Source organism: Eurosta solidaginis, chromosome 3 (genome assembly GCF_040869045.1).
Source record: "Eurosta solidaginis isolate ZX-2024a chromosome 3, ASM4086904v1, whole genome shotgun sequence".
Taxonomy (NCBI): Eukaryota; Metazoa; Arthropoda; class Insecta; order Diptera; family Tephritidae; genus Eurosta; species Eurosta solidaginis.
Window position 1 is genome coordinate 266,559,515 of NC_090321.1, and position 22,059 is coordinate 266,581,573.

Genomic DNA, 22,059 nt, shown 5'->3' on the forward strand with positions numbered 1-22,059 from the left:
GTTTCTGCTAGGGTTTTTCAGTTTGGTCGATAAACAAACTTCTGTTAACACTATGGTTTCATTCAGTCTATATAAGATCCTCACGAACCGGCCAGTTCAACCTAACCTAATCTAAACCAGTACTGTATGTTAAAAAAAACGCCTTCCTCTTGGCAAATATTAAAAGCTTCATATGACCTATGCTACTTGCGACTTCTAGATCTGATAGCTGTGTCACTCCTTATAGCTGGAGGCTTGACCCGGCGAGCGTAAAACGTGTTCGATCGTTTCCTCCTCCAGCCCGCACATCTGCTATCACTGACAAGGGCTAATTTAAAAGCATGTCGAGCCAGAAGGGGACATACAGAATACCCAGCATCAACCAACAGTGCCTTCTTCCTATTGGTAAGGGTAATTTTGTTAGTGTGAGATCTACACAGGATATTCGACACTTTGCAAAACCGAGCTTGGTTACACGACTTTCCTGCTTGGTCGATCGTGTGCAGCTCTCATCTTCTTTTAATCTGATTAGTCTCATCTTATCTTCTTTTAATCTGATTGGCCTCGAGGGATGCGCCCTGTTTAGCTAGCTCATCACCCTTTTAATTTCCATATATTTCCATATGCCCACACTATGCTAACACACTTTTAGATGTTGTGCCATGTGAGATTATTGCCTTAATTGCTGCTTCACCAGTGTTTATTGGCTTTTGGTTCCTTGTTTCCAGGACTACCTGATCTTTTGCCTTCCTTATTAATTTGTGAGCCTCTACTGTTTTTCTCTTTAACCACGAAGAATGGTTAAAATGGATCTTTTGGTCAGTAAAAATTAAATAATTAAAGACAAAGTATAGTTAAATTAAGAGTTTGGTTAGGGTTCAGGAAGCAAACAAATAATAAAGAAAATAATCGTACTTGGAAAGCGCCCTTTAACCAAAAAATGAGAATAAACAGAGTGTGATGAAGCATGATTATTTAATTCAATTATGTATATATTTTATCTTTTTTAAGTAAGCAATGATATGAACCAGTATTTAGTTAACAATTTTTTTTGAACGCTAAGCGCATGAATATCAAAATGTTAGTAACAACAAAATAAAAACGAAAATTTGTATTTACACTTTAAACTTAGTAAATATTTAAGCGTGTCTAGGACCCAAGATATATATAGAGATACATATATATTTAATATGTATGTATGTATAATGCGCCTAATATGAATCAACGAAAAATTCTACCTTAGTTGTAAACTTTGGTGCATTCCGTTTCTTTGGTGAATTTTGACCACCAGAAGTCATCGATTCGTTAGTCAAACTTAAACCTAATTGACTATTTATAACTGCCTGAGATTCATTCTCGAAGTCTGCATCATTTGGTGTATCATAGGAAATTGAATCGTTCGGTGTTGGCGTCGATGTTGAAAAGTGGCGATATGTGTTTATTTGACCGATTGAATCGGTGCGCAATGAACTGCATGATTGATTTAAATCATTCTAAGAAAAAATATACGTACAAATAAAGAAATATAATAAATAAAGTAAAATTGATTTAAAATTTAGGAAACACAATTAAGGCTGTGTACGAGTTGGCCTAAATTTCTACCTAAATAGAGAAAAAACTTAAATTACTGGAAACTGTCGGTAAGGGAGTGCAAAATAAAAATTTAGAATTTTTATGAGCATACTTTTCAACCTAAATTCAAATATCAAATTTCAAAAACAAAAATATTGATTTTCCAATATTGTATATGTAAATAAATGGCTCTGGTCCATTCAATTGAAGTAAATCATAGATCATAGAGCGATGATCTCTGCTGCGATTAAGGTCCGATCGACTGTACGTGATGGTGAGTTCAATTTTGTTCAAGCTGATGTTGGCGACACAAGAATTGGATCCTTCTCAAATATGGACCGCAATCTGAACATATTTGGCAGCCAAGTGCACTATTTGGCCTAAAGAAGTTATTGGAGGCGTACCAACATCACAGTATTGAATTCGAGATTGTGGAAAAGGCCATTGTGCACGTGCTCCACTATGTCCGAAAAAAGGCCTTATAAAACGGAGCCACTGCTTTTTCTTGAACTGCTATCTTGGGATAGGTACTTACTGCGGACTCTAATTGACCTATGTTTTTTTAAGCGTGAAAACGCATCAAAAATACTAAATTTCCCGTATTGTTATTATTTTCTTAGCAGAAATAAACAATTTAGGTTTTCAAATCAACTCGCACAGTTTTGACAGCTTTTTCCTATATTATTGCAGTGCTGGAAAGTTCCAGTGGAATATAAGTTTAGGTACCTAAAATTTAGGCGAACTCGCACCCAGCCTAAGTTAATAAAATAGCAAATTAAGTCCAAATAATAAAGGAGTATATCTACCAGGATACTAACGAAACTTGTCCTACTTGCCGAGTGTAAATTGAGAATAAATGATAATGCTGATGCCAGGACTCTTGGCATGGATCTACAAGGCGATGATCTGACTGATCCTAATATTTATTTACTTATTTATTTAAAACTTATTTGTACAAGTAAGACTCTGTCTTTTAGGTAGTACATCAATCACATCAAAAAATTTAAGTTACATATAAATAAACTTAATAAAGAATGAATACAAAATTTTCATTAACAAGTAAGGAAGGCTAAGTTCGGGTGTAACCGAACATTACATACTCAGTTGAGAGCTATGGAGACAAAATAAGGAAAATCACCATGTAGGAAAATGAACCTAGGGTAACCCTGGAATGTGGTTGTATGACATGTGTATCAAATGGAAGGTATTAAAGAGTATTTTAAGAGAGAGTAGGCCATAGTTCTATGGATGGACGCCATTTAGGGATATCGCCATAAAGGTGGACCAGGGCTGACTCTAGAATGTGTTTGTACGATATGTGTATCAAATGAAAGGTGATAATGAGTATTTTAAAAGGGAATGGGCTTTAGTTCTATAGGTGAACGCCTTTTCGAGAAATCCCCATAAAGGTGGACCAGGGGTGACTCCAGAATATGTTTGTACGATTTGGGTATCAAATGAAAGCTGTTAATGAGTATTTTGAAAAGGAGTGACCCTTAGTTCCCTAGGTGGACGCCGTTTCGAGATATCGCCATAAAGGTGGACCAGGGGTGTCTCTAGTTGTACGATATGGGAATCAAATGAAAGGTGTTACTGAGCGTTTTAAGAGGGAGTGGGCATTAGGTCTATAGGTGGACGCCTTTTCGAAATGTCGCCATTAGGGTGGGCCAGGGGTGACTCTAGAATGTGTTTGTACGATATGGGTATCAAACGAAAGGTGTTACTGAGCATTTTAAGAGGGAGTGGGCATTAGGTCCATAGGTGGACGCCTTTTCGAGATATCGCCATTAGGGTGGGCCAGGGGTGACTCTGGAATGTGTTTGTACGATATGGGTATCAAATGAAAGGTGGTAATGAGTATTTTAAAAGGGAGTAATCCTTAGTTCTATAGGTGGACGCCTTTTCGAGATATCGCCATAAAACTGGAGCAAGGGTGACTCTAGAATGTTTGTACGATATGGGTATCAAACGAAAGGTGTTACTGAGCATTTTAAGAGGGAGTGGGCACTAGGTCTATAGGTGGACGCCTTTTCGAGATATCGCCATTAGGGTGGGCCAGGGGTGACTCTAGAATGTTTGTACGATATGGGTATCAAACGAAAGGTGTTACTGAGCATTTTAAGAGGGAGTGGGCATTAGGTCTATAGGTGGACGCCTTTTCGAGATATCGCCATTAGGGTGGGCCAGGGGTGACTCTAGAATGTTTGTACGATATGGGTATCAAAGGAAAGGTGTTACTGAGCATTTTAAGAGGGAGTGGGCATTAGGTCTATAAGTGGACGCCTTTTCGAGATATCGCTATTAGGTTGGCCAGGGGTGACTCTAGAATGTTTGTACGATATGGGTATCAAAGGAAAGGTGTTACTGAGCATTTTAAGAGGGAGTGGACATTAGGTCTATAGGTGGACGCCTTTTCGAGATATCGCCATTAGGGTGGGCCAGGGGTGACTCTAGAATGTTTGTACGATATGGGTATCAAAGGAAAGGTGTTACTGAGCATTTTAAGAGGGAGTGGGCATTAGGTCTATAGGTGTACGCATTTTCGAGATATCGCCATTAGGGTGGGCCAGGGGTGACTCTAGAATGTTTGTACGATATAGGTATCAAAGGAAAGGTGTTACTGAGCATTTTAAGAGGGAGTGGACATTAGGTCTATAGGTGGACGCCTTTTCGAGATATCGCCATTAGGGTGGGCCAGGGGTGACTCTAGAATGTTTGTACGATATGGGTATCAAAGGAAAGGTGTTACTGAGCATTTTAAGAGGGAGTGGGCATTAGGTCTATAGGTGCACGCCTTTTCGAGATATCGCCATTAGGGTGGGCCAGGGTTGACTCTAGAATGTGTTTGTACGATATGGATATCAAATTAAAGGTATTAATGAGGGTTTTAAAAGCGAGTGGCCCTTAGATGTATATGTGAAGGCGTTCTCGCGATATCGATCAAATGTGGATCAGGTGATCCAGAAAATCATCTGTCGGGTACTGCTAATTTATTTATATATTCAATAACACTAACAGTATTCCTGCCAAGATTCCAAGGGCTGTTGATTTCGCCTTGTAGAACTTTTTTCATTTTCTTCTACTTAATATGGTAGGTGTCACACCCATTTTACAAAGTTTTTTCCAAAGTTATATTTTGCGTCAATAAACCAATCCAGTTACCATGTTTCATCCCTTTTTTTCGTATTTGGTATAGAATTATGGCATTTTTTTAATTTTTCGTAATTTTCGATATCGATAAAGTGGGCGTGGGTATGGTCGGATTTCGGCCATTTTTTATACCAAGATAAAGTGAGTTCAGATAAGTACGTGGGCTAAGTTTAGTAAAGATATATCGGTTTTTGCTCAAGTTATTGTGTTAACGGCCGAACGGAAGGACAGACGGTGGACTGTGTATAAAAACTGGGCGTGGCTTCCACCGATTTCGTCCATTTTCACAGAGAACAGTTAACGTCATAGAATCTATGCTCCTACCAAATTTCAAAAGGATTGGTAAATTTTTGTTCGACTTATGGCATTAAAAGTATTCTAGACACACTAAATGAAAATGGGCGGAGCCACGCCCATTTTGAAATTTTCTTTTATCTTTGTATTTTTTTGCATCATATCATTACCGGAGTTGAATTTTGACTTAATTTACTTATATACAGTAAAGATATTAAATTTTTTGTTAAAATTTGAATTTAAAAAAAATTTTTTTTAAAAAGTGGGCGTGTTCTTCATCCAATTTTGCTAATTTTTATTTAGCACATATATAGTAATAGTAGTAACGTTCCTGCCAAATTTCATCATGATATCTTCAACGACTGCCAAATTACAGCTTGCAAAACTTTTAAATTACCTTCTTGTAAAAGTGGGCGGTGCCACGCCCATTGTCCAAAATCTTACTAATTTTCTATTCTGCGTCATAACGTCAACCCATCTACCAAGTATCATCGCTTTAACCGCCTTTGGCAATGAATTATCGCATTTTTTCGGTTTTTCGAAATTTTCGATATCGAAAAAGTGGGCGTGGTTATAGTCCGATATCGTTCATTTTAAACAGCTGAGATGAGTGCTCAGGAACTCCCCCAGCGGGTTAGGGGGGTCAGAATATACCCGCGGTAGGTATGCCTGTCGTAAGAGGCGACTAAAATACCAGATTCAAGGGGCTGTGTAGCGCAACCCTGCAGGTTGCCAGCGCAACATATAGCTTCTCCAAACCCAATTGTCAACCTCACCTATCCGCGGCGAATCCTGTTTCACTAACAGACGAGGCTCTGGCGACCCTAAGCTCCTTATGGAACTTGGGGTTGGGGAGGGAGGGGATGGCCTGAAGGTTTAATGTGACCACATAAATCGTTCCCGAGATGGTCGGGCCAGCACCTTAATGGTGCTGTGGTACCGGAGCGTACCGGATCTGTATACGGCAAAGGACCATCACATCGATAACACTCCCCAAAGCCTTCGGGGAGCAACCTTATCGCTACAACAACAACAACAACAGTGCTCAGGAACCTACATACCAAATTTCATCAAGATACCTCAAAATTTACTCAAGTTATCGTGTTAACGGATGGACGGACGGACATGGCTCAATCAAATTTTTTTTGGATCCTGATTATTTTGATATATGGAAGTCTATATCTATCTCGATTCCTTTATATATGTACAACCAACCGTTATCCAATCAAACTTAATATACTCTGTGAGCTCTGCTCAACTGAGTATAAAAATAATAAAAAGCACATACATATGTATATAATTATTATACTCAGCTGAGCAGAGCTCACAGAGTATATTAACTTTGTTCGCATAACGGTAATCCGTAACGGCATAAACTAATCGAGATAGATATAGACTTCTATATATCAAAATGATCTGGGTGAAAAAGAAATTCATTTCATTTAGCCATGTCCGTCCGTCCGTCCGTCCGTTCGTCTGTAATCACGATAACTTGAGTAAATTTTGAGGTATCTTGATGAAATTTGGTATGTAGGTTCCTGGGCGCTCATCTCAGATCGCTAATTAAAATGAACAAAATCGGAATACAACCACGCCCACTTTTTCGATATCGAAAATTTCGAAAAACGGAAAAAGTGCGATAATACATTACCAAAGACGGATAAAGCGATGAAACTTGGTAGATGAGTTGAACTTATGCCGCAAAATAGAAAATTAGAAAAATTTTGGACAATGGGCGTGGCACCGCCCACTTTTAAAATAAGGTAATTTAAAAGTTTTGCAAGCTGAAATTTGGCAGTCGTTGAAGATATCATAATGAAATTTGGTAGGCACGTTACTCCTATTACTATATGTGTGCTAAATAAAAATTGTTTTTTTGTTTTTATCGGCCTATTGATAAATCATTCAAGGTTCGAATCGAGCTCAAGGCCAGAACAATAATTTTTTTCTAAATTATTCTGTATAGCTAAATGGTTAGCGCAGCATGCCTAAAGCGTACTGATGATGAAGGCTTAGCACCCTTCGAAATGGATCTATCTGCGCAGCTATGGCAGGTTGTCTGAAAAATTTTCTACTTACTATTCCAAAAACAAAATAAAATTTTTCTAATTTAGAAAAATTAAAAAATAACAATAATTATCATTAGAAAAAAATTATTGTTCTGGCCTTGAGCTCGATTCGAACCTTGAATGATTAAAAAAAAATTTTTTTTTAAGTCAAATTTAAAAAAAAAATTTAATATCTTTACAGTATAAAAGTAAATTATGTCAACATTCGACACCAGTAATGATATGGTGCAACAAAATACAAAGATAAAAGAAAATTTCAAAACGGGCGTAACTTTACCCTTTTTCATTTAATTCGTCTAGAATACTTTTAATGCCATAAGTCGAACAAAAATTTACCAATACTTGTGAAATTTGGTAGGGACATAGATTCTATGACGATAACTGTTTTCTGTGAAAATGGGCGAAATCGGTTGAAGCCACGCCCAGTTTTTATACACAGTCGACCGTCTGTCCTTCCGCTCGGCCGTTAACACGATAACTTGCGCAAAAAACGATCTAAACTTAGTTCACGTACTTATCTGAAGTCACTTTATCTTGGTATAAAATATGGCCGACCACGCCCACTTTTCCGATATCGAAAATTACGAAAAATGAAAAAAATGCCATAATTCTGTACCAAATATGAAAAAAGAGATCAAACATGGCAATTGGATTGGTTTTTTGACGCAAAATGGGTGTGACACCTACCATATTAAGTAGAAGAAAATGAAAAAGTTCTGCAGGGCGAAATCAAAAGACCTTGGAATCTTGGCAGGAATACTGTTCGTGGTATGACATATATAAATAAATTAGCGGTACCCGACAGAAGATGTTCTGGGTCACCCTGGTCCACATTTTGGTCGATATCTCGAAAACGCCTTCACACAAACACATTCTAGAGTCACCCCTGGTCCACCCTTATTGCGATATCTCGAAAAGGCGTCCACCTAAGAACTAAGGCCCACTACGTTTTAAATAATCATTAACACCTTTCATTTGATACACATGTCATACAAACACATTCCAGGGTTACCCTAGGTTCGTTTTGCTAAATGGTGATTTTCCCTTATTTTGTCTCCAAGGCTCTCAGCTGAGTATGTAATGTTCGGTTACCCCGAACTTAGCTTTCCTTACTTGTTAATAGTGTGATAGAAACAATTCCAGACCAAAGTTTGAAGAATGAAGGTTTGAGATATGTACTTAAATTAGGGTAAGTTAAGAGTTTAGGAAACATAATACTGCTTGTTTGAAACATCCTGCCTTACGAATTGCTTTTGTCTTGGAAGGAATTAAGTTCCATAGACGGATTGTACTGACAAAGAACATTCTAGAGGATGTCAAGTATTTAAAAGCCGGTATCAACAGATTCAAAGTTCCAGTGGACTGACACAAGGTTAGCTTATTAAATAGGTAAGGGGGATATTGATGCAGAAGTTTGTGTAAGAAACATAGATTTCTCATTTTTAAGAAATTGCAAATGTCACTACCGAGTATTTGCACGGCATATGAAGATATGTGATCGTACTTTCTTTTAGAAAAAAGAAATCGGGCGGCATTATTTATGATCAGCTGAAGTTTGTTAAACGATACCGAATCAAGGTTACCATATATAAGTTCACTGTAAGAAACTTGAGGTACTATAAGAGTTTTGACCAGCTTCAGTTTAGTGTCTCGCGGTAGTAAGTAGGCAGTTCTGTAAAGATTGTGAAGGGTGTTATAGATTTTACCCACCACAATGCTGATATGGTCAGCACAAGTAAGTCTAGAATTAATTCTGAAGCCTAGATTGGTAACCACATCCTGGAAACCTATCTTATCATCATTCAGCACAATTTCAGGAAGGCTGCTTAAATCGTATGCTGCGTTCGATATTGCAATCGCCTTAGATTTTGACGCATTAAGATGTAGCTTATTTGAGCGAGCCCAGTTACTTATGAGCTTTAAATCATTATTCAACCTAACAAATAAGTCTTCGGAGCGCCCGATCGGGCGCGACATGTAGAGTTGGGTATCGTTAGCGTAAAGATGTATAGATGCGTGGCGGCAACAGGTGACTATGTCACTGATGAAGAGTGTAAACAATACTGGTCCTAGGATGGATCCTTGTGGAACAGAGTCTATCACCGCACTGAACTCGCTGAATCGGCCAGTGAGATAGTTTTGCATTAACTTAATTGCATAAGGGCTGAAATTATAACAATTTTCGAGCTTGCGAAGTAGTATTTTAAAATGAACCATATCAAAAGCTCTTGAGAAGTCTAGAAGTACTAATAACGTAAGATCGTTGTTGTCGCAAGCTGGACGTATATCTTCAAGAATCTTCAACACGGATGTAGCACAACTATGCCCGTTTCTGAAACCTGATTGGACTTCAGACAGCAAATGGATGTCATGCATATTGTCAATTATCTGCTTTGATAGTAAATTTTCGTATACTTTGTATAAAGCAGGCAGCAGGTTAATTGGTCTAAAGTATTTGCAGGAATCCGGAGAATAGGATCCGCCGTTTTCCATTCACTCGGAAATCCACTGGATATTATAGAAAAATTAAATTGTATTGTATTGTACAATCTTTACTTTCTCGTAAATATTTATTTATACTGGTGTGATGCACTGCAGTCGAGGTGAACTGTGTCTGTGGTGCGATGAGATAATGCCTGTGAGAGACTTTTTATAAAGCCCAGTTTCTGGAAAGAGCATACATACGAGTTTGGGCGATCTTGCAAAAGAAAAACGAACCATAATTGTCCTATCACAGCCTTCGATACGAACTAAATGATTCATTTTCTTACAAAGAACGAATGTAAGTAAGGGAATAAAGAGTTCACTCAAAGATTTCACATTTCAGTTTTGAAAGAGATTAAAATTTTTTAGAGAGTGCAAATAGGAATCTTTGCAACAATGCTCTATTTTTGCTATTCAGCAACGGTAATGTCAAGTTTAATTAATCAGTTTAAAGAATGACCAATGGACATGGCGACCGATAAAGCGTTTTTCTAAATAGCGTTTCGGACTTTAAAGTCCTAGGAAAGGCGATTACCAATGAGCTAGGACGACGTAAATCCGGTATTGATGTCGTAGAAACAAAGAAGTCCTTGTACCCTCCCACCAAGGTCGTATATCTCAGCACAGGCAGACAGGACCACATGTCGCACTTCAATATTCCATGGACGGAGGTAGCTCCTTTTTTGAGAGTCTTCCCTATATCAAGAATGTTAGGACAGGGGATAGATTTAATGGGATAGATATAATGGCATAGGGTATCCACTAGGATTTTTAATATAAAAAGTCAGTATTTTTACTTTCAGTTTGGTCGTTGAACAAACTTCTGGTAACACTATGATCTCATTCAGTCTATGTGAGGTCCTCCGGACCGGTCACTGCAACCTAACCTAGTCTTTTTACAATATTTTTTATTAGTTAATTCGTAAGTTGTGGTATTACAATGGCGGATTCGCTCAAATTGAAGACATGGGCAAATCGCTACATACATAAACCAACTAAATTGAGATGGAGATGAGTATGGTTAAGTTCCAAGTTCATTACACCAACGTTTTAGGTGAGATCAGATAACATCCGCCGAAGCAAGAAAAAGACCGCTTAGCATATTTACTTAAGGTCACACATTGTGTGCCAGAAGGATACAAAACATTTGATATTTCCTTTCTATAGTTTAAGATTCCTAGACGGAATGTTGTTGAGCACACAATTGAACAAGATGAAATGAATATGCAGGTGTTCTCATCCCGTTGATGTTTCCCCTATTCGGTTATCTGTTTACCACGTCGGGAAAATACCACCAGGTAACGGGTCCATACATACAGAAGGTTTGGCAGCTGTTTTAAACCCTAAGGAAAATTTCTCATAGTCTCCGAAAATGGTAGGTTTATAGTCTATATGTTTGCTTCATACCATCTAATCAACTTTTTTGTAACGCTAAATTAGTTCGGGCGGGATGATTATACTCCTTTCCCTCTCTCTGACAACAAATTTATATTAATACTTACATTGTTCATTTTCTCCGTTCTTTCCATTTCATCTTGACCGACTATCAGTTCACTACGACAGAGATTATCTAAAAAGATCGCACTACGATGAAGCGACAAATCCGATTTATTCAAGTTCCGATCCCGTTTGGGTGGGGAGTGTTGCTCCTGCAAGCGTACATTATTCAACGATTGGCAATGCGATAGGGTAATTGATGTATCTGTTGCGTGCGGTTGCGGCGGTGACATATACGAGGTATCGCTGCCAGATAGCTCCGGCAAGGTTGGCAATTGAGTTAGATATGAAGGCGGAATTAAACTACGTAGTGAATCGTGCAATACTTTGCCCAATGCTATCGGTGTTGATGGTGCTGGTGGTGACGAATATTGGCATTTGGGCTTTTTATTGGCTTTATTAACTCTGGCATATAACACTTCCAAATCAGGTTTATCTGCTGCTGGTATTGGCTTGGCGCAAGTTGTATTGTTATCAAAATGTGGTGTGCCCATTATATGAATGCTATCTTCTTCGATTTCAGAATAAATTGGTTCATGTTGATGATGAATCCGTTCTCGCACTGGCAGTTTTTGTGGGCGGCGAGATGGGCCATCCGTGAAATCTAAACCGGCTGCGTGTTGTTCTCGACGTTCGATTTCCTGGTGAAATTGAAAGGGAAAAATTAAATGCATTTTGGAGTTAAAACTAAAGTACAATAGTCACAAGAAAACGTTCGACTTTGTAGCGCGGTTTTGATGGAAATCCGTCAAATCAATCTTCAGCACTATAAGGCGGCTTCCACAAATTTGTTGCTCTTCCTTGAAAAAGGCGGAGTGGATATAGTCCATGTCCAGGAGCCGTGGCTGAGTAGTAACGGCATAAAGATTTCTGGATTAAGGACTGGATAATTCAACACCTTGGTGCTTGTTAAAAAAAGAGATTAAAGCTTTTATTCTCTCTAATTTCAGCAATGCTGACGTAACCACGGTCTGCCTCGAGCGAGGCAGTAATGAAATGTGGGTGGTCTCAGCTAACATACCCCATGCCCCATGTCCCATGCCCCATGCCACATGCCCCATGGGGACGTAGCGGGACCACCACCTGCGATACTGGGCGAAATCACCGCTGAAGCAAGGCGGAGAGGTGTTGGCGTGATCATCGGTGCCGATGCTAATGCCCATCATAGCATCTGGGGAAGCTCGGATACCAAAACTAGAGGTGAGTCTTTATTTACTTTTATTGTAGATGAGGGGCTTTGTATATGTAATAGGGGGAATGACCCGTCTTTTATTACTGCGGTAAGGAAGGAGGTCCTGGACCTCACCCTGGTTAGTAGAGAACTGGAAAGTGGAATATCTGGCTGGAGGGTTCTCAACGAGCACTCCTTCTCTGATCACCGATATATTCAGTTCTCGGTGAACGAAGAACGTCCCGGTAAAATATCTTTTAGGAACCCTAAAAGTACTAACTGCGACTTTTATTGTAGGAAGCTGGGAGAGCTATTGCCTGCGGCGCCTACTGTTAGCTCAGACCTGTCCGAATCTGAGATAGGCGTTCTGGTGGAAAACTTCACCTCGGCAAGCAATAGCGCCTTTCAACTGTCCTGTCCATTGAAAACTTACAGGGGGTGGTCGGATTCTCTTGACGACTTAAGAGCGTCCAGTCGCACTGGGAGCTCTATAAAGTGAGTCTGGGGATTTATAAATATGAAATAAGGATAGCCAAGCGAGATTCGTGGCGAAGCTTCTGCGAAAACGTAGAAGGCTGCAATGAATCCGCGAGGCTTAGAAAAATACTCTCTAGGAATTCCGCTCCTCTGGGGTATCTGAGGGATAATGGTGGGGACTGGTCGATGAGTAGCGAGGAGTCCCTAAAGTTTTTACTGGACAATCATTTTTCCGATGTCCCAGTTGCGCAAGGATCTTCGCCTGCATGGTCCGCGGTCGTTGGCCATGCAGAAGTGCTTGCCATTCCACTACGGGAAATTAAAATAACCTGGGCTATAGGGTCGTTCAAGCCCTATAAGTCTCCGGGCCCGGAAGAAATCATTCCCGCGCAACTTCAAGTCTTTAGGGATTTCCTGCCGCTGGTTGGCCATCATCTACACTAACTGCCTCAGACTTAACTATTTCCCGCGCAACTTCAAAAGTCTTTAGGTATTTCCTGCCGCTGGTTGGCCATCATCTACACTAACTGCCTCAGACTTAATTATAATATCCCGAAGTCTTGGCACACGGTTAGGGTTATCTTCATTCCGAAAGCCGGCTGAAGCTCTCATGTATGACCACGCCAATCAGTCTCTCGTCGTTTCTTCTTAAGACGTTTGCGCGGTTGATGGGAAAGGATACCCCGGGGTTACTGTCGGCTTCACAGCATGAGTACTGCAAGAGCAGATCGACGGAAACGGCTCTCCATTCGATTGTAAAGCAAATAGAGGGATCTCTAGAACACAAAGAGTTTGCTCTCGGGGGCAATCGAAAGAGCTCTGGTGGGTTTGGGAGTCGAGGCGGCTCTGGTTGAATTTATTAGCAAACTTCTATGCGGCAGAATTGTCGTAGCGGAGTGGGGAGGGGCCAAAATTGAGAGGAATGTGTGCAGGGGCACGCCACAGAGGGTGTCCTATCTCCCCTACTGTGGGTTGTGGTAGTCAACGAACTTCTTGTGGAGCCGGGAAGCCAATGGTTGTCGGGTGGTTGCCTTTTCAGATGACCTCGTTATCCTAGTCAGAGGCAAATTTCTGGGCACCCTGCGCGATATTCTGCAGGGCTACCTGGATACTGTGGCTAGGTGGGCTGAATCATGTGGATTGGCGGTCAACCCGGGAAAAACGGAATTGGTTCTTTTTACAAGGAGATATAAGATGCCCGATTTCAGAACTCCTTCGATTGGAGGGGTACCGTTGGTACTTTATGATAGGGTTAAATATTTGGGGATTGTATTGGACGAGAAACTGTCCTGGAGACCTAATGTGAAAGGTAGGTTCAGGAAGGCCGCGGTTGCCTTGTACTGCTGCAGAGGGGCTATCGGAAAGAGATGGGGACTCTCGCCAGGAGTAGTACACTGACTTTTTGAGATGGCGGTCAAACCGATTCTGCTATATGGGATGCTGGTCTGGTGGAAGCACTGGACACGGCGAGCACCTCCAAAATGTTAGCGTCAGTGCAACGGACTGCAATGATCGGTATCAGTGGCGCTCTCAGAACAACACCTACCTTGGCACTGAACGTCATGCTGAACATATATCCAGTAGATATTGCGGAAAAGGCTGCCGAGGTCCGGTCGTTGGTCAGGCTTCGTGATATGGGCTATGGGCTTTCAGGGGTGTCTTTTGTCAAGAGCTAAATGTAAGCCGCAAGTTTAACTTGGCTGATCACTGCAGTGTATTCCAACCGGAAGTTGCTGCGATTAAGGATGCGGTGGATGAAATGCTATCCAGTGCTACTACGGTTAGGGAATTTAACATCTACTCTGATAGCCAAGCGGCTATCGAGGCCTTGAGCTGAACTACAGTGCGATCGAGGGTGGTCTGGGGGTGTCTGGCCTCGCTTGCGATTGCATCGAATTATTTTACAATAATGATTATCTGGGTCCCGGGCCATAGTGATATCCCGGGTAACTGTCAAGCGGATCTCTTAGCCCGCAACGGTACAACTGAACCGGATGAAGATGGGTGTAGGGATTTCGGGATTCCGCTGGCCACCTGTGGATTGATCCTCCATAGCTGGGCCTCGAGTCAGCTCAGCAAACGTTGGGCGGACACCACCTTTTGCTGGCTAGCAAAATCTTTCTGGCCGCAAGTGGATGGCAGGAGGTCTGCTGAAATAATTGATTTCACTAAGGCTCACATATTAATGGTCATTGGGGTTTTGACAGAGCACTGTCCCATGGGTATCCATGCGGTACGTCTGAATATACTGGAAACTCCATCCTGCTGCAACGGTATGGAGTACGATGAGGTGGAATCACCAAATCACTTTATGCTTGATTGCCCAGCTTTTGCCAGAACTAGGCGAAAGTACTTCGGTCGCGACTCAGCTTTATCGTTGCTACCCAACGATTCTCTAAGTAGCTCGATCTAAGTCACCGTTATTTTTGTTGACTGTGGTGTCACAACGGACCTTCTTGTTGTCCAAGTGAGCTTTCCTTATCAGTGCAGCTACCACCTAACCTAACCTATCTCTTGACAGAAGTAGAATACTTAACCAAGATCAAAACGCGTTATTTAACACCTCTCCAGGCAATTCTGAACCAGCACTGGCAGTTTATGTTTTTTAACAATAAACTGAGAAGCTATGAATTTTTGTATTGCACTTAGCTTGAATCGACCTTTGTTCTGCACTTATGGTGATTTCTTTTCTACACTTCCACTTTCAAGGGCAAACATTTTTAAGATTCCCACTTCGCCCTGTGAAATTGTAGCCACTTAAAATGTTCAGTGCCACCCTGCATAACTTGAAAAGAACAAAAATTGTAACCATGTTTACAAAAAAAAGCAGTTCGTGTTCGTGTTCGCTATCAACTGTGATCGCAAATTGCTTTTGAGTGAGGCATGATGCGACACATACATACATATATAGCATTCGCTTCAGCTTCGTGTGATTCATCAGCTAATTGACAGGGCTGTTTTCTGCACCGTCAATGGCAGCGAGGGCAAGTAATGTTGCATTTTTGGCCATTTTTAGGGGTACGTTGTTGACAAAGATAAAGCTGCAGACATTGGTGCTTTATCGGTAACCGTATCGGTAACCTTATAACAGCTGATTCGACCAACCTTATGGGAATCAATGCAATCGATTATTGGTGCCGCTAAGGTCGTAACCGTATCGTAGCCAACCAATCGGTTTTTGGTTTAAGCGCCAAATACACGACACGAACATTTCCGCGAACATTCCCGTTATGTCATGTTTCTGTGACCTTTTCTGTCGTGTATGGTGGTGTTTGCCAGTTCGCGCAAATGTTCGCCAGAAATCAAAATATTATAGTTTTTGGCGAACATTTGCGCGAACTGTTCGTGCGTGTATGGCGAAATAGCTCATAATCGTAGTAATTTCTGAACGGAACAGACGTGCGCGGAAAAGTAAAATGGACAATAAAAAATTTCTGAGTGAATTTATTGAAATGTATAAATTTTTCTTACGCTTAATTGCCACAGCGAGCAATATTGCTGCAGCACAATTGTTGTCCGTATTCATCGCTGTCTGAAAGAGAACTAATGTTCGGCCAATGGTTCGTATGGTATATGGCCAAAGCTGCGAACAAGATTGCGGAATGTTCGCGGAAATGTTCGTGTCGTGTATTTGGCGCTTTACCGTCGTAATGATAAACAGTTGATTACGTTAGGGATAAGACTACAGCGATACGAAAAACGGCACCAATGACTCCGCTTTAACTCTGCTAAACAGAGCTGATAGAAACCCCAACACATTAACAGAATTTTTGACAACACTAATACACTCGCATAAATATTTCCTTTTATTCGTATGGAAAACCATGGTGTGTATGTGTATGCATACACGTATGCACAATGTTTACATCAAGTTTGTCATGTCGCTTCTAACAACCTGATAGAAACTTTGCTTTACGCTGTGATGTAAATTTCCATCAGCCATATCTGTCAATTGATGCCTCAAATGACTGACAGCTGTCTAGCAGGGAATGTTGCTCTCTATTGAGGCTAAGCTGATTTTACAACAGAACACAACTTTTTGAAGGGTTGGCGTGAAGGCAACATTTTCGTGTAGAAAAGAAAACACCATTACAGAGATTTTTTATTGCATCGTATTCGTGTTCTCTACTTTTTCAAACATTCGAAAATAACGATCAACAGAAATGAGTACTGACAATTTCCTGCAGGTCTTGCTGGGTTTCAGTATATAACAGCCCTGTCTTTTGACTTGTTAATACAGCTGATTTTGACAACTTCGAACAGAATAAAAATTGCATAAAAATAAGAAAATTCCAACGTATCCAACAAGTAAAATAAAATTATCGTTTCAGCAAACGCTTAACCGAGCCAATATCCATGCTGAAATTGCATTTGGATGCTATTTTTGTGAAATGTTTAGAAATTTTAGCATCAATACAAATATTTTGTTGTATGCGGTGAAATTACTAGAAAATAACTTCAAACAAGTGGTAGTACATTCAAAGAAGTACGCAATTAGCAGGTGGAGCAAACGCCAAACAACAACAAGCAAAAAAATGAGCCGTACATGGCAGCGCGTAAAGGGAGCTGACATGATAACATTGCGTGAAGGCAATAAAATTTATACATTATTATCATATAATATACTTGCACAAGATTTATTAGCCGAACATTTGTACCTGTATATTGGTATAGAGCCAGCATTGTTGCGTTGGGATCATCGATTGTTACGTTTAACCGAAGAAATACAACACATAAAACCGGATATCCTTTGCTTACAAGAAATGCAATTTAGTCATTTGAGGAGTCTGGTAAAGCATATTAGTTTTAAACGCGAATTAGAATATGTGTTCAAAAAGAAGACTGGCCATCGTACAGATGGTTGTGCCATTATTTATGATAAAAGTAAATTTCGTTTATTAGCAGAACGTCCAGTGGAATATTATACCGAGGAACATGCAGTATTGAATCGTCATAATGTGGCCTTGTTCGCTAAATTCGCCGTTAAAAATAAGCCTGAGCAAAAATTTGTTATAGCCACAACACATCTACTCTATAATCCAAAACGTCAAGATGTACGTATTGCGCAAGTGGAAAAGCTGCTTGGGGCGTTGCAACATTTTTCGGTAGAAAACGAGAATGGTAAAGACGTGCTATTGCCTGTAGTATTAACTGGCGATTTAATTTTGAACCTGAAACAACTCCTTATAAGTTATTGTCTAAGCCAGTTCGTTCGCGTTATGCAGTGCAAAATCATGAAGAAAGTGAAGCGTCATATTGTGGCGCTACGGAGGACAGAGTTGACGCAGAAAATATGAAAAAGGAGTTTTTGAGAGCACAAGGTGGTGAGGACGAAAAAATCAAACGCCTACAAATGACACCACTTGACTTCGGTAAGGATACGGCATCAACATTCCAGAACAATTGGATTACTGTTGACTACGTCCTACATTCTACGGATGAATATCGTAAAAAACTACAAATACAATCAATATATGGTCTACCGAAGATAAATGATTGTATACGTACAGGATTAATACCCAATAAGTATTTTGGATCGGATCACTATTCGTTAGCCATCAAATTTTCACTGCTTTAAAATTTAATTTTCTATTGTTTTTGAAGTTCGAAATTTAAAATTAAAAAAAAACGGTATCCGTTTGAAACGGTGTTGAAAACATAATTTTTTCAAAAGTACAAATTTATATTAATATATGTATGCACATATGTAAATACTTAAAAGAGGTCGAATTAAAAAGCTAAATTATAAGTCCTTTTGACTTCTAAGTCGAAGTGGTACTAAGGTGTTGGCGATTTACCTGCTAATGAGCATTCCAAACAGATCATAAAGTGCCCCACAGTTGTTCTGAACAGACCATCCTAAGTCCAAGGTGGTAGTTATTTTAAAAGAGAGCATACATTATTATGCTTACCGCAAACTACTCAAATCGAAAAACCTGAAAGACGTTATAACTTCCAATAAATTTCCAGGAACGGATCTACAATTTCACGTGTTTCAGAAGGAAGTGCCGACGCAACGCTGCAATTTGCTTCTGCATTTCGCCACGTAAAAGGGCATGTAAAATATTACAGACACGCAACCCGGCCACCTCGGGTATCATTTGGGTAATAGTCTAGAACAGGGGTCGGCTGCTACTACGCGCCCAAAAATATCGTGAGAGGTGTCAAACGACGCCTCACAAAAGATATTAACGAAAACCCGAAAAATTACCCCGGGTCCCTCCGAAAGCGAGGGTGGGATCCATAGTATTTTTGCGCAGAATACCGCCGGTCCACAAATGAGGTGGGATCAAAATTTAATCGGTGCAAAGTCCCTCTGATAACAAAATTTTTCGTCTTTTTACACCTTTCCTGATATTTTTGGACGCGTATTATCAGTCGACCTCTGTTCTAGACTTTTACCATGATTTGATCCATATGTGGTCATCCACGTAGAATCTTCTAAGGTATGTGCATTTTAGACGCCGCTCAAGATCGATATGCCTACAACTTTTTTGAACCCTCAGTTTGAGGGTATGTGGATGTACGACGGTATGTATGCCAGGTATTGGCTATTTTTTTCTCTCAACAACCACCACACCATCAAAACGCAGTCTAACTCTACATTTCCTCTAAGAGACGCTTTTCTATTCTTTTCAAACTCAGCAGTAATGTAATATTATCGGCCTGAAGGCTCTTTTAAATAAATTATAGCTAAAAATATAAACTATATATAAACTCACCTGGAAAGTTCTAATCGCATGTTCATCACTAGCCTCCAACTTTGCGCGTATGTTTCCAAGTATATAGCCGAGTTTTGAAAGAGTAACATCTTGATCCAAATCACCATGATACGACCGATATGTTTTCGTTTTCATAGCTGAACTCAATGTACCATGATCATATGACGTGACACCAACACAGCCACCAAGTGGAAAATTCAATTTTCGTTGCGTATCAACACGGAGCGTCTTCTTGGACGGTGGATGCACTGTACGGGAAAAATCAAAATTTTCCACCTCCGTACCGTTGGTATTTTGCGAACAAGTAGGTGTTGTTGTCGTTTGCGTTGAAGTTTGTACTGCCGAATGATAACTGCCTGGAGGTGATTGTGGTGTCCCACTCGGTTCATAACTCGGCTGATGCTGCAACTCATCCTGCGATGTTTGTACGCCAATGCTATGCGCTGTATAGCTACGATGGTTATCATTTCGTAAATTATCACGTTTTGGTGTAACTAAGCGAAGAATCTTTTTCTTCGAACTTCTTAAAAGGGAACGTGAAGAGGATTTCAAATTGCTTTTATTGGTACGATCACCACCTTTCGATTGTTTATTACACCATGGTGATAGATTACGCCATTGCTCGCTCCATATGAACTTTTGTGAATCACGTGATTTTTTAGGTGTTGAAATTGGTGCAGACTTAACGGGAGTATTTTTTGTAGCTATATTGGAGGCCAAATTTGAGCATACACCATCGACTGTATCCAGATCGACCTTATGTGGAACACGCCAACCTACTATAGGAAGTTGTTGCGGTTCAGCTTGTACAGCCTGAGACTTGAATTGACGTTGAGTAGTGATGTCGCAATTAAGCATTTCACTAATTTTAGGTTCTTTCCATCCAAAACTAAGCTCTTTGGTGGGCTTTTCAGCTATTCGACGTATATTTTTCTCATAATTGGTATATTTTTTGGTCGAGTCCAAAGCAGAACGCTCGAGATCGCTTAATAAAGGGCAGGAGGGTAACTCAGGTTGACGGCGCAGTTTTGGATCGTTTAAGCCTAAATGGGATACGAAAAAGAAATCACGTTTATTAGCTAATAGAGGACATGCACATAAATTCATTTATGTGTTAAATGTTAATAATTTATACGAATAGCTCAATTGCCCTACAGTTTAATCGAACAGTGAAAGCTTTTTTTCAAGAAGAACGTATGGGAAGAACGTCAAAATTTTAGTTAAAGCTATAAAAGTACTTATTTTTTATTCACCCCACCCACTGAAGTTGTAATTTCAGATGTAATATTTTGAAACTATATCCACAGACTAAGATGTCTGATATTTTGGATGAGATATTTGACAGATATGTAAGTCATATGTGATATTTTGATTTGACATTTAGATATCAGTTATACAATTTTGTATTTTGGATGTGGTGGTAGCGCGCTACCACACCGAAAGTTTCTGGTTCGAGTCTCTTGTAAAGCAACATCACATTTTCTTCAATTAGAAATATTTTTTCCACGCGAGGTCGTTACGGCAGTGGTTTGGCGAACACTCCGGGTGTATTTCTGAAAATGTATCTTCCTTGCAACTGCCGTTCGGAGTCTGCATCAAATAGGTAGGTAAGGCAAAAGTATTCTCGAGATAAATCGTTCCAAGTATTTATTTTATTTTTTTCGATAGTTTAGATGTTATGTTTCAAATTCATATTATGATTTGGTGTGATGTGATATTTTGTTATGTTTGATCTGATAAGTTTTATATGACGTTTTTATTTGATGTGATATTTTTATTTTATATTTTTATATCCTACTATTCATTCAGTCTATGTGAGGGTTTTATTGACCGACCAGTTCAACCTCGATATTATATTTGTTTCTGGTGCTATCTTCAATCGCATATTTTGATATGAACTTTGATGTGATATTTTGACTTGTTATTTTAAATTTTGTATTTTAAATAGATATTGTCGATAATTCATGTGATATTTTCACTTTGGTAGGAGATCAGATGTTTTGATGTGATCTTTTGTACCGATATTTAACACCTTTTCCGACAGTATAGCCCCAGCGAATACAAAAAACATGCTTTCTATATGCGTGTGTATCAATGGTCATGATATCCAAAAACTTGCCATGCGGCAGTCAATAGTAGAAAGGTTTGTTATGTTTGGATCACCGTTAATAACTGCATGGGCAGCCAACGTGCTAAGAAATTTTATTTGTTCAACATACAACTTGATATTTCTGATAAAACATATTTTAAACGCCCTTATATTAGTTGCACCTGTATGTTTGTATGCAGCCGACTCCTTCGGACTCGACTTCGACCCACTTTAAAGGGACAGATTCAATTTAAACTTTGTACACTTATCAATGGCCGATGACAATGCAATAATTTGATGGTGGGATAAACATAAGGTCAACGGACGTGAGGTCGATTGACCTTAAGACCACTTCAAAAGCCATAAGGTCAATTTTAACTTTGTGCACGGACACCGATGCAATGATTTCATAGTGGACTGACATAAAGTTAGTGGACGTAAGATCAATTGACCTCATGAACACTTCTAACAGAATTAAGGTCTGTCAACATTTTAAACATGTATCAAGGACGAATCAATGACAATGCATTAATTTAATGCCGGAGTGCCATAAGG

General features: G+C 39.8%; 2 protein-coding genes across 2 annotated transcripts in view; one reads left to right on the forward strand and one right to left on the reverse strand.

Moving 5' to 3' along the window:
• Positions 1-22,059, reverse strand: part of LOC137245521 (uncharacterized) — a 35,471-nt gene that overhangs the window by 9,822 nt on the left and 3,590 nt on the right. Inside the window, exons 4-6 of the mRNA XM_067776324.1 lie at positions 19,416-20,458; positions 11,051-11,686; positions 1,218-1,472 (exon numbers count right to left, since the gene is read on the reverse strand). Coding sequence (XP_067632425.1) covers positions 1,218-1,472; positions 11,051-11,686; positions 19,416-20,458 — 1,934 coding nt within the window. The remainder of the gene's footprint in view (positions 1-1,217; positions 1,473-11,050; positions 11,687-19,415; positions 20,459-22,059) is intronic.
• angel (protein) lies at positions 16,966-18,355 on the forward strand. Its single transcript, XM_067776329.1, is given in 2 exon segments — positions 16,966-17,850; positions 17,853-18,355. Coding segments are annotated over 2 exon segments (1,185 nt in total). The 5' UTR covers positions 16,966-17,084; the 3' UTR covers positions 18,272-18,355.